General features: G+C 42.9%; 1 protein-coding gene across 2 annotated transcripts in view; it reads right to left on the bottom strand.

Annotated features, from left to right (window-relative positions):
• TRPC4 (transient receptor potential cation channel subfamily C member 4) overlaps positions 1–12,776 on the bottom strand; it is a 61,114-nt gene extending 48,338 nt beyond the window's left edge. For both annotated transcript variants that reach the window (XM_081176263.1, XM_081176264.1), the window contains exons 1-2: positions 12,305–12,776; positions 543–947 (exon numbers count right to left, since the gene is read on the bottom strand). In XM_081176263.1, the coding sequence (XP_081032389.1) occupies positions 543–920 (378 nt within the window). In that variant the 5' untranslated portion in view covers positions 921–947; positions 12,305–12,776. The remainder of the gene's footprint in view (positions 1–542; positions 948–12,304) is intronic.
• Between the last annotated feature and the right edge of the window lie 547 nt (positions 12,777–13,323).

The raw sequence follows: 13,323 nt of genomic DNA, 5'->3' as shown, positions 1-13,323 counted from the left end.
TTGTAAGAGCCATGTGGTCTCAGCTATAGAACCTGCTCAAAACCTCTTCTTCTTAGGTAGGCTGGGAGAGAACAGTAGGCTTGATAACCTAGTTCCTCCAAAGGTGAGCTGAGCCTGGCAGGACAGCTTACTCTTTGGTCTAAAACTTTTCATGTATTAATTAGACAAGTATGTCAGTTATGTGTGTCTGGTTATCACATAGGAACCTTACATCAGGGATCAGATGCATCCCTCCAGGTGCTTTTCAGTTACTGCACAGCTGTCTCCCACTAAGGGTTAGGATCTTTACAACTGGCCTTTTGGGAACAGTTTAGGAATACAAACCTTTCAAAGGCCTAACCATTTGATGCATCCACATGAGGTAATTGGGTAAAAAAAAAAATACATTCGAGGCACAATCTCCCTTGATTTCCTTCAGCATGGGAGGAGGTTTAAGCCTTTCTACACCAACCATGATCCTGTAAAGGATCGCCCCCTCTCCACACACAGAGAGACTTAGAGCAGCAATTATCAACAGACAAAAAGCTTCCATTGGAAAATACCTGTTTCTCCCCACTGGGCCTCTTGTGGTTTAGCAGCAGCTCAACAGCTCCAACTACCTCTTTCCTGATGGCATGTAGCAAAGCATCCCCAACATAGACGTTAAAGCTCAAAAGTAGCTCTATGAGCTCCAGGTTCTCATTTTCTATTGCAATAAGAAGAGCCGTTCTTCCAAGGGGGTCAATGCAATTAATATTGATCTTGAAATATATCTCTGCTTCTTCCAGGGCTTGCTTCACACTGGCATAATCTCCTTTTTCCACAGCATTCAAATAGGCTTTCTCAGGAGGTGAGAGTTCAGACTCAGCTCGTACAATGCGTAGCGGGATTCGATCTCGGTAAGGGGCACTGACGCTTCTTCTATAATAGAACTGGGCCATAATTCACACCAGCCTAACCATGTCTTTCTGCAATAGAAAAGAGAACGCACATCACTTGAACATTCCTGGAGCACAATATAGCGAGTACACCATTATTATAGCAATGGAATTTCACAGAAATGGCTGTGTTCATGCCTAGTGACAGGAAGACAAAAAACTGCATAAATACTTAGATCAAAGAAGCTTAACTGGTTTTATGAATTTATGTACATAGCATTTTGTATTATCTTAATATTATTGAAAAACAATAGATGAATTAATATGATTTAATTGAATGTACATAATAGACCAAAGACAGCCAGAGAGCTTAACCAAGAACAGTATTTGATAAGTATTATACAAAGAGTTAACTCAGGTGGCCATTGCCTGAAATTTTTTGCAAAGAAAAATTCAGAACCAAACAAAAGCCCAAATCTTACACCATGTAGTCGATATTTGTTGGGACTGCAGCATAAGGTTTGTGTTTAGGCCCTGAAGCATTGCAAGGTTGCTCCATATTGTAGTTTAGGATTCTGTTGGGAGGCACTTGAAATCATTTCATTAATGTACTGAAATATCTACTGACTGGTACTGATGCTGTTGCTCTAAATTTATATCCTTTAAAGTTGGCCTTTTTAAAAGGAAAGCACCTGGCCATTACCACAGTAACCTTTCTTTCCTCAAATTCTGTGTAGTCTCAGGGCAATATTTTTACCTCCTAAAAATAAAGACTGAAAATAAAATAATTCTGAAACATTTCGCTTGCATCTCAAAAGCAAAGGAAGCTTGTTATGATTTTGCTCTCCTTTGTTCCCTCAGGTGTCATTTTTTAAATGAGGCCAGAAACTACAGAATGAAGTTGAAAGACTAATATAATAGAAAAATGGGACTAAACTCAAACCAAACTCCACAATAATAATTTTTCTTGTTTAGAATGAAAAACAGGTGTGTGTGCAGCAGGGATACCTGAACTGTGCAATGTTTTAAATGAAAAGATTACTATTGCTCTTGTTTTTGAATGATCAATCTTACACATTTTCAAAAACATTATTGGCCATTTAAAACAAAACAATTTGGGACTCTTAGGTGGCCATGATATCTTGCAGAACATCTGTTGAAAGGGTGAGAGAGACTGTGCAGTAAGGTGAATCCGTGGTAATGTTAATGCAAGGAAATACTATAGCTTAGAAAATGTCCTCTTTACTGTGAGTTCCTTCTCCAGCCTCTTCCATCACATTTCTTGCTTACTACTATGCATTCTCTTACAGCTTTCAGAATACCCAGTACTAATCACAATTACAGCATAGTTTTCCATGATACCCCAACTTTTTTTCTTGAACCCTTTAGACTATATTGCACATCCTCATACACTATTATACTGATCTCTTCCTTTCATCCATCGATTCCCTTTGTTATCTCCCTTCTTTCAATATTCAAAACACCGCACACACTGATGATACTGTATAATAACAAACACTTGCATTGCATTAGGAAGGACTGTAGTTTGGGACTAATGCAGACCATTTCAGATAAGGAAATAAGTCTATGAGGAAGACCCTGTGAACGACATGCCCCCACAATTATTCCATTTTGATTTTAATGCTAAAAGGGTGGCAAGTTCATATCAGTAGAGAGAGGCATGAGCCTGCAATGACCTTTATAGAACACAACTGAATACACCATGTTCATTACCAAGGAAGCAGTCTGAGTTTGGTGTAAGGGTCCTTAAAGGCAAGCCGCCTAGATCATTCATCCCCCTGCACTGGAGCTACAACCTGAATCCATTTCTGTCATACAGCTATGTAAAGGGATTTATTCTTGCCCCCTACACCATGTAAGAAGACTCAAAAGACACCATATTGGTGAAATGTTATACAGTATTTAATGTTGTATGACAATCAGAATATCTGCAGTAACAAGCCAATTAAGTAAGTGTGGGCAGATGTTGTTAACTCACAAATCTGAGAGAAACATCTGTATTTTGTGGCTTCCCATCAATGACTGGGATAAATATCCCTTCTTGCTAACAGAACCCTGGAAAAATGATCTGAGCCCAATGTAGCTTGCATTTCTTTATTAGACCCTAACTTATACACACATGTAGCATGACACCAAAATGTTCTAGGCACGAGAGGAAAATTCCCTTTGAGTCTTGACGCAGGAATGACTCAGAGGGGTGGGAATTGGAGGCACTGTATCACATTGGTTCCACTGCACGGTCATCACCAGAAAATAGTACTAGGAAATTGTTGCTTGGTTCTGTGCCTTTTGAGCTGCGGGCTCCCACAAGGGTCCATTTTCTCTCCTATGCTATTCAACAGCTATATGAAACTGTTATCTGTCATCTGTTGAGTTGGAACATGGCGCCATCAACACGCTGATGACATGTAGCTCTTTCTCTCTCCATTCAATCTGAATCAGGAGAGGCTTGGAAGGTGTTGGACCAGTGCCTGGAAGCAGTGAAGCGCTGGAAGTGGACCAATAAAATAAGGCTGAATCCTGGTCCTGTGGGTGGTTCCCATGTCTGAGAATTAGATGTACAACCTACATTGGGAGAAGCTGCACTTCCTCTGAAGGAACAGGATCATAGTACTCCTGGATTCCAGTTAGTCACTGGAGTCTCAAGTGGCTTCTGTGGTCAGGAGTGCTTATGCCAGCTTAGGCTGTTTCCCCAATTTTGGTTGTTCCTGGACCAGTATAGGCTGGCCTCAGCTGTCCACACTCTAGTGACTTCTCGATTAGGCTACTTCAATGTGCTCTATGTGAAGCCACCCTCATAGACAGTCTGGAGGCTGCCTCTTGTGCAGAATGTGGCTGCTAGGTGGGTAAGCATGGCAACCCAATGGGACCATGTGTCACCTTTCAGTTTAGTAAGGTGCTAACATGCTCTACAGGGAGCTGGCTTCTGGCACCAGGCCAATTGGCAGACCAACTCTGTGCCACAAAGATGTCTGCAAATGTGACATGAAGGTGGGCAACCTTCATCAACCCTGCCATGTGAGAATCCCTTGCAGAAGACCACAGTGCCTGGAAACAGGCAGTCAAGTCATGTATTCATAGCAGTGACCAGAGGAGGAATGACCGCTGGGAGGAGTTCAGAGAGAAGAAACACCAGAGTGCATCTACAGCAGCACAAACAGATGCCTTCATCTGCCCCAACCATAACAAAACTTGTCTCTCCCATAGTGGTCTCTACAGCCACAGTAGGTGCTGCAACCTCCCAACAGCTTGACCTCACCCACAAAGGTGCACTCCTTCACTGTGTCCCAAGATAGACAGATGCCAACAACGTAACAGTTTGTAAAACTGCAATGTTTAAGTGTCTACAGTATCTTTGCAAGGGAAAGGGACAGGGAGAAAATCAGAACAACTTGGTCACACCCCTGTGACCTCCTAGCAGCTCCACTAGCTGTCACTAGTCATATGACATCTCCATTTTAATTGTGCTTTAGATAATGGCAGAAAAGCAAGGCCTCAGCTTCACTAAAGGGCTTTGTTATAGAAACACTTATAAAGTAACAAAATCTAAAAGACAGTGATTGCATTGTACAAAATGATAGTTTGCACATACAGTATTGCAAAATACAATGGCTTTGTAAATCCTGGCAGACCTCATTAAATCAAGCACTAAATTGCAAGCAAGTCCCTCAGCTGCAGTAAACAGAATTCATACAACAGGGTGGAGTGTGGAGTTCTTACTGAGTAAATAAACAAATTAATAATAATTTGGAAGTTTTCAGAAGTGGTTACATTTTAACTCTGTGAAAGAATCAGTCTGGAAAAAAGTATTTTTTGTCTAAAAGTGTTGTGTGTGTATGTGTGTGGACGCACACATGCAAAAGGAACTTGGTGTATTTGATTTTATCATTAGTGAAAATGATCTATTTTAACAGTTGGTCAAACTTTTCGGTGCCAAAATTTTAATGACAAATTGTGACATTTTCTTTCAAATATTATATGGATTTTTTCAGCTTTGCAGATGGTTAGTAATACACAAATCATTAAATCATTCTAACCAGCATTTGAAACCTGTTAAAATATGCTAAAATGGCAAACTTTCAAAAGATACTCATCTCTTATTAAATATACACTCTCAGGTCCAAAGAGATTTATCACTATTATTCTAAACCAACTAATTTGTTGGAAAGTAACCCAATGCCACTGAACTTCACATGATAACATGTACTAGTAATTTTCCCCTGCTATGTGTTTAAGTCTCTTTTCCACATGCAGTTCTTAATTCTTTCAGCTCAGTTCTACTACCTACATGGCCAAGACTTGCTATTGAGGACAAATAAACTGAAGCAGTGCTCACTGAAAGGACAGATCCTGAAGCCGAGGCTCCAATACTTTGGCCACTTCATGAGAAGAGAAGACTCCCTGGAAAAGACCCTGATGTTGGGAAAGATTGATGGCACAAGCAGAAGGGGACGACAGAGGACAAGATGGTTGGACAGTGTTCTCAAAGCTATGAACATGAGTTTGAACAAGCTGTGGGAGGCAGTGGAAGACAGGAGTGCCTGGCGTGCTCTGGTCCATGGGGTCACGAAGAGTCGGACATGACTAAACGACTAAACAACAACAACAAACTGAAGCAAAACTAGCCTTGTGGGTAGATAGTTTCCAGGTTTGAGACAGGTCAGCTACCTGTTCTGGACAGGGTTGCACTTTCCCTGAAGGACCAGACATGTCGCTTGAATGTGCTCCTGAATTAATCTTTGTTGCCTGAGGTCCAGGTGGCTTCAACAGCTTAGAGTGCCTTTTACCAGCTTTGGTTGTTATGCCAGCAATTACCATTTATGAATAGGGCTCACTCAGCCACAGTGGTTCATACACTGGTAACCCTTATAAAGAGTATTAAAGGTAAAGGTACCCCTGCCCGTTCGGGCCAGTCTTGCCAGACTCTAGGGTTGTGCGCTCATCTCACTCTATAGGCCGGGAGCCAGCGCTGTCCGCAGACACTTCCGGGTCATGTGGCCAGCGTGACAAGCTGCATCTGGTGAGCCAGCGCAGCACACAGGATGCCGTTTACTTTCCCGCTGGTAAGCGGTCCCTATTTATCTACTTGCACCCAGAGGTGCTTTCGAACTGCTAGGTTTGCAGGCGCTGGGACCGAAGGACGGGAGCGCACCCCGCCGCGGGGATTCGAACCGCCAACCATGTGATCGGCAAGTCCTAGGCGCTGAGGTTTTACCCACAGCGCCACCCGCGTCCCATAAAGAGTATTAGGAGCTGATAAAAAGGCTCCCATTTTGAAACAGCTTTCTTTTTCCCTGCAATGAGATTTCCTTTTTGTTTGTTCCCCCTTGCTTTTTTGTTCTGGATGTAATTACCTATTCTCCACAAAGGTTCAGTTGGCAGAGGCTAGCACAGTTGCCTTCAAAAAGGTTGTGTACCTGGGATCCCTACAGTGCTCCTATGTATAAGGAACCTGATTTTGCATTTTCAAAGGTTTAGGCCTTTTCTCAGGCACCGGGGCCTTTTTTGGACTAAGGAACCACTTGCCACTTAGGAGCTGTGAGATAGTGGGATAACTAACAACAGTTGTGTAAAATGGGCTGTATCACAACTTCTGCTCAGCTAGCCACTTCACTCTTTAATTTATGAATACTGCTTTGAAACTTGTGTTATCTTACAGGCTATTCGGGTTTTGCCCCTCTGAAGCTATGTGGGAATTGCATGCTTTGCTTATTCAAGGGGGTCTTATACACTCCAGGCATCTGCCTTGATTCACTGGAATATTTTAACTGAAATTTGTGTTCAACTGCTCCATTTTTTTCACAGGGCAAAAGTTAGTGCCTCTTAATGATTAGATTTTAGCCAGCTCATCCAAGACTGGGATAGATTGATCTTCTACCCTGCTGTTGAGGTTTCGTTCTTTTTGCTGCTGCAGAGAGTCAATAATGAACCCTTCTGTTACCTGTGGATTTCATTTCTGCTTTCTCCTAAATTTCTAGCTTTTTATCAAAGTGGGAAGAACCATCTGGCTTTGACCACCCATTTTTTACCACCCTAAAACCTGGTTTCAAAAGCAAAATTTATTTATTTATTTGGTTGTGTTTGTTTGTTTATGTATTTATGCCTTTCATAAAATTTACACATTGTTTAATTTTTAAAAATCCCAACCAGAAAGTGGCTTACAAAAATATTGAATTTGCAGTTCCTTTCCTCCCCACTCCAAAGCTTTCTTGACCTATAATTAAACTGTCCCTCTCTGATATCTAAGTCAGGAAAATGAGATAGGATGACAAGTATATACTGAACTGTGAAACCAAAGCAGCAAGAGTGGCTGCAATTCCAACCTCACTTATCTAGGAGTAAACCCCACTAAATGCAATAGGACTTAATTTTGAGTAGACATAGTTAGGTTGCAGCCATAGTTAGATTTGTGATGGGCTATTATGAACTCTGAAAGGGAACATGCTAGGAAGTTAATCCAAATATCTGTTAATGGTTGAGACAAGCTGTCTAACTATTCATTAAGTAGACATATATTTCTGCATCAGCAAATGATGAAACAAAACATGGACTTGTGCAAATTACCGGTAAGCCAACTGCAGCTGAGTAGAAAATACCAGATGAAAGTGCAAATGAATATCATAATGGATTGAGGCTTGTCCGTACCTCCCTAAATTCAACAGAACAAAGAATATAGCCATATTTTTAAAACAAATGAAAATCTGAAGTAGCAAATAAAAAGCAGGCTAGGATATGTTTTATCTAACTAGAGTCATCCTCCACCCACCCACAGAAAACCTCCATGAAATAAAATATTAGTGTTGATTTCACAAGAGTGCTGCTGCTGGTGGGTGGGAAGAAGAGAGATGAATATGTTTTTATGTCTATGTGCTAGTTTTGTCACATGTGGTTCTTTCCTGTTGTTGTCTTTATAGTATAAGATAATTGTTTTTGTGTGGCACCACTTAATCTTCTTTTGCACATGTTGTGGAATAAGTGCGTTTTGGAATTGAAATCAAGCTCCCATCCTCAAACAGCATTCTCAGCACAAGTTTGGTCCTTTAGTGACTGGGTCGTGGGAGATAAGCAGCATTTCAGAGTGGTGGCACACAGTAGAGCCAATACTGAGCAAATGCTTTCCTAAGAATTATTGTCCCAATTCAGCATGAAGCTTTCCAATGCAAGCCGCTTTAAAATGAACAGGAGCTACACATGAGCACAGCATAGTTCTAAATAGTTTTAAGTAGAGTTGGTGCAGAAGTATTTCCAGTTAAACTGTGTTCTTTGACAAATGGCAAGCTATAATGAATCACAACTTTTTCTTATAAGCAAGTTTGGGCTGGTGTCAAGATTATATTTGCTTTGAATAAATAAGAAGCACAGAAAAAGAACTCCTGCAATGAAAATAATACTTTACATCTAAACAAGCTTTATCCCCACCACTGTTAACGAATGCACCCTGAACCTATTTTCTTACAGTCAGAAAAATATTCTCTGGGCCTGAAGCCCTATTCTAATTCTGGGGAATAACTCAGACGTACCAAGAGCTTCCCGCAAGTCATTGCAGGTGATGCCTTCTTCCAAAGAAGCCTGTCTTAACTCTCTGTCAGGGCTGGCCTGACTTCACAAGCAATACAAGTTTTTTGTTTGGAGAACAGGGATTCTAATAGAATAGGATGAAATACAAGAAGTTTACCCAGGATCTACTGAATTCATCAGATGAGTAGTACAATGCCCAGCCTCTTCTGCAACCTTCTACTTTCATTCTGCAAGTGGTTGTCATCAGCAAGGGAAGTTTGCTCACTCTGCAACTACTCAACCACTATTTCGCAGCAATTCCACAGAGTTGCAAAATGTAAGGTTCTGTTTCAAGATCAGTTAAAGTCTAGTCCATTTTTGATGGGGGGAACCTAGAGAAGCAGACCCTTGCATTTCCGGAGGGGCTTCAACTGCCCACATTCAATCATCATCAACTGTCCACTCTGCTGACAAAAATCCTCATTCCTAGAGGCCTAAACTGACCTAAATCCCTTCTTCAAAATTCTGGTAAATGGACTTTGGTGCAGCCCAGTAGTTGAGCAACAAGTTCTTAAATCGCATAAATCCCCAAGCCCCACTTCACTACAAGTGAAGTTTACATATATTTTGGTGATGTTGCCTTATATCTGGTACACCTCCTAAATGGGATCCAGGACAGTGTCCAATTTTCTGATATGTGGACACAATCGAGGATCACCCCCTGAGAATGGAATCCTCAGTATTAAATAATGATTATAGGAAAAGGTAAAGGGACCCCTAACCAAAACCTTGCTCCACCACCACAGAGTCATCCCACTCCATATCCCACTGCTTTCTGGTATGCCTATCCTTCTGTGGACTGGGCTCATAGTCTCTCTTTGTTCTGCAGTTTGCTAACTTCCCTGGGGTAAATGTGTCTCTGATTTAGTTTTAGTATACATTTGAGCCTTCAGATGTGCTGGGCATGTTCCTTCCATGGGGAAGGAATTCTTGGATGAGGAAAGAGCTTCTGAGATTATCTACACCCTAGGGAGCCCAAGAGGCTTCCTGGGGTGCCACACACATCTTACTTTGTGGTGTGTATGATAAGCACTCTCTGTACTTTCTTACTTTCTCTTCCTTTAATATTCCTGTCTGGCGTAAGTTTATTCTGGAGTGGCCATTTTTAAATACTGAGCATTTTTTCACTGTCTCTTTTAAATATATTTTGGTTGCCAGGTGTGCTGGGAATCGATCGAGGAGATGCTAGTGGAGGCAGTGCTTGTAAAAATCAAAATTGCCCAGTAGTGTATTCCATAGTTCTGAAATTCAACTTGTCCAGATTTATCCTATTTTATGGCGTGCCAGCTACTTCTTTTTCAATTCATAGTGCCTGTAATTTAGCCAGACCATCTAGGAGCTTACAAAAGTGAACACAATGCACAGATGAATTCCTTCAGTCACTAGGTTTACCATATAAGTCTGTCTGTTGCTCCTCTCACCACAGTTCTTTGCCATATAACCAACCTCTCACTTTCTTCTCTTCCCTGACTCCTTCTCTGTGCTTGCAGACTTCTGTAGCACTTGGCTTTATATGCAAACTGAAAAAGAACAAGCCTAAAGGGCTGAATGATGCAATATTCTACTTAAGATCTGTTGCATGTTTAACTGGCTCCTATCAACTTTGATTTTTCAGAACTGAAAAATATTTTTTTTACTGTAATCTCAAAGTTCACAAGAAGAACAAGATTCTTTGGAGGAACCTTTGAAAATTTGAAGTCTTTCTGTTTAACCTTGACAAGCAGTCTCAAACTGCAGGTGATAGTAGCAGAACCATTTTTAAAGCAATGGTAAATAAAAATGTGAGGGCCCAATTTTAAGATTGTAAGGGGCAGCTGAGTGCCCCCTTTGCCCATGGCTTACCTCCCTGCAGTTCTTCCAGCAGAGACAGATTTAGGGTAGTTCCGCCGCATTGGGCACTGAGCCAAAGGGGATGCCAAAGGGTTTAGCAACTATGATGTAGTGCATGTGTAGAATGGAAAGGGATGCCAGATTTTGGCGTGCCACTGAAATTTGAAAGACTGAAGTTCGCCCCTGCCTCTAGGCACTGCCAGGATCATTTTTGGTATCAGGGGCCAACTGTGGAAGGCAGTAGGAACATAAACTGCAGGAGGGAAGGGGTGTTCAGAACCCCTCACCTATATGGCCACCTGCACTTAAAAGCACCTCCCCCTCCCAAGTCTTGTATTATGTGATTAGAACAGGCCCAGGTTTAAACAAATGAATCGCCAGCTTCGTGTAGAAAGGGCTAAGGAAGAAAGGTAATTTCACGGGGCTCTGAACCTCATTCTCTCGTTTATTCTACAAAACAAGGTTTCAATCGGATCAGGGTTTTTTTAATCAACATCTGATTGCAATAATTATGATTAAATTTCATGTTAACTCAATACAGCATAGTATTTTTCTGTTGGTCCTCACTTCTCCAAAATTCTTTCCAGATATCACTGCATGTTTCCACTCTCCTTCTCTGATGAACGTATTGCCTCATAAACCAATTCAGATTAATGCTTTTATGCCATACTTTGAGTATTTCCCCCTCATTTCTCATCCATTTCTAGACAGAAAAAATGTCAAGCAAAAGTTGAAATTCTACAGAACAGGACTGTATTTCTTCTGCATAATCAATAACACCGAACCAATCTATTCAAATTCATCCAATGATGATGTGGGTAAAATCAAAAAGAGCATCATTGGTCACCAAGGCTACTCATCTGTACAATAGGGTAATGTTCTCCCTTTAGTGCTACTGCCGTGCTCATATCTAGCAAGTAGATTTGAGAAACAAATCAATTTTTTTATTAACAGGATAGAACTGCAAAGTTATTGGTGGCTGGTTTTTTTAAAAAAAAAACAGCAACTGACAAGTTAGTAGTGAAATACCAAGGCAACATCTTGGTTCTGCGTGAGATTTGAAAGAAACAGTCTTGAGTACAGCTCACACATGTTCAAGCGATGTACACACATATGCATGAACCGGCTCTTGACCGTACACATCACTGTCTTACAACCTCAGTCCTACATCTGAAAAAAACGGGAACAACTTCTCTCACTGGCAGCATTTATAGAAAGGATTAAAAGTGCTGTCATTTATTTTTTTTCTTTTGCCACCTAGCAAAAGCAATGACCCTCTCTCCTATGTTCCATTCTATAGTGTTTAAAAGGCGCTCCTATGTCTGGGGGGGGGGAAACGCAAGAGAATTGGCTGAGGCACAGAGGCCGGTGTTTGCTTGGACCCGTTCACAAAACACAGAAATAATTTGACAGAAAGGAGGCAGCCCGGAAAGGGGAGACACCACAGGCCTGGGTCTTTTTTGCTGCAACCTGTGAAGCGACCCTTCTGCACGCCTTCAAAGAGAGCAATAACAATGCCTCCCTCTCTACCCCACAACCTGCCTCCTTATTTTGTGAGGATTTTAAGTTCCTCTGGACCTCAGCATTGGGAGGATGGGGGGGAGAGAGAGAGAGAGAAGTCATGTTTGCCCCTCCAAGTTATGGGTCTCCCTAACCAACACCATCTTTTTCACCCCCTCTTCTTGGGGAGAAATAGCCCCTTTCTAAAGCTTATAAGCGCCTCTCACGCCAGGGCACGAAAAAGTTACCCCGGGTGCTAAGTGATGGAAAACCTATACAGTACTTCCCATTTGACTTTCCTTTGGCAATGTTTCATTCCGGATTGTTTTAAAACCGCTTCGAGGTGGTGGTTGCCTCCCCCCCCCAATAATCTACGATTATGAATAATCACCACAGAAGAGTTGGAAAGGGACCCCGAGGGTCATCTAGTCCAACCCCCCCCTGCAATGGAAAAGGAATCTTTCCCCCCTAAGAATAATAAAAACGGGTCTAGAGATACAAAATAAAACAACAACCCGTGCGAGCCGGGGAGAACTTACTGGGCGTGAGAAGGAAAGGCAGGCTCGGCGAGGCAGCCGCATTTTCCCGAAGACAGGGGAAGGTCTCTCTCTTTCTCTCCCTCAAGTCCTCTCGCCGGCCACTCCGAGGCGCCTTCGCCCGGCGCTCCCCTCAGGATCTCCTCAGGATACCCCCCGGCGGAGGTGCCGCTTCGCCGCGGCGCAACAGATGAGTCCGGGCGGGGTGGGGGACCGGGAGAGAGCAGCGGCTTCTCCCGGGTTGGCGAGGCGGGAGGTGGGCGTGCGTGGGGGATCCTTCCCACCCACCCACGCCGGCTCCGGCAGGGCGGGCAGCGTCGTCGGAGAAGCTCCTCTTCGGCTCCCCTCGCACAAGGAACGCCGCTCGCCTCAGACGGAGGAGGGTTTCTCCCCGACTGGCTCCCTCAGTCTGCCGATACCAGCAAGAGCGCGCGCGGGCACGAATACACACACACACACACATAAACACCTGGGAAAGGCGGGAATTGGCGCCTCGCCTCCGCGCGCCCCCTCTAGGTTCCTGAGGGAACGCAGGCTTTACAACCGATAGTAGCTGACAGGGCAATCCGGCGAGAGCTCCGCTGTTCTTAAGTCAGGGCCTTTCCCCCACATGCCTTTACAGTGGTACCTTGCTTCTCAAGCTTATTCCGTTCCGGCACTCTGTTCCAAAACCAAGGCGCGCTTTCCCATAGAAAGTAATGCAAAATGGATGAATCCGTTTCAAACTTTGGAAAACCACCCCTAAAACAGCAGTTGAACATGAATTTTACTAATTCACCTTCTCACCCCTTGCCTTTTCCTGTAAGACCTATTGCAGTCGTTAAGAGTCGTCAACAGGCTCCTCTCAGCTATCTGCCAATCTCCCATTCCCACCACCCTTCTGAGTAACACCCCTCCCCACCTTCTCACTATATAGAAGGATCTGGCAACTTCTGTTTCAGTGTATCTGAAGAAGTGTGCATGCACACGAAAGCTCATACCAAGAACTAACTTAGTTGGTCTTTAAGGTGCTACTGGAAGGA

This window comes from Podarcis bocagei (assembly GCF_964188305.1).
Source record: "Podarcis bocagei genome assembly, chromosome: 17".
Classification (NCBI taxonomy): domain Eukaryota; kingdom Metazoa; phylum Chordata; class Lepidosauria; order Squamata; family Lacertidae; genus Podarcis; species Podarcis bocagei.
Note: the sequence above shows the minus strand (reverse complement) of the source record. Positions and strands in the feature narration are given on the sequence as shown.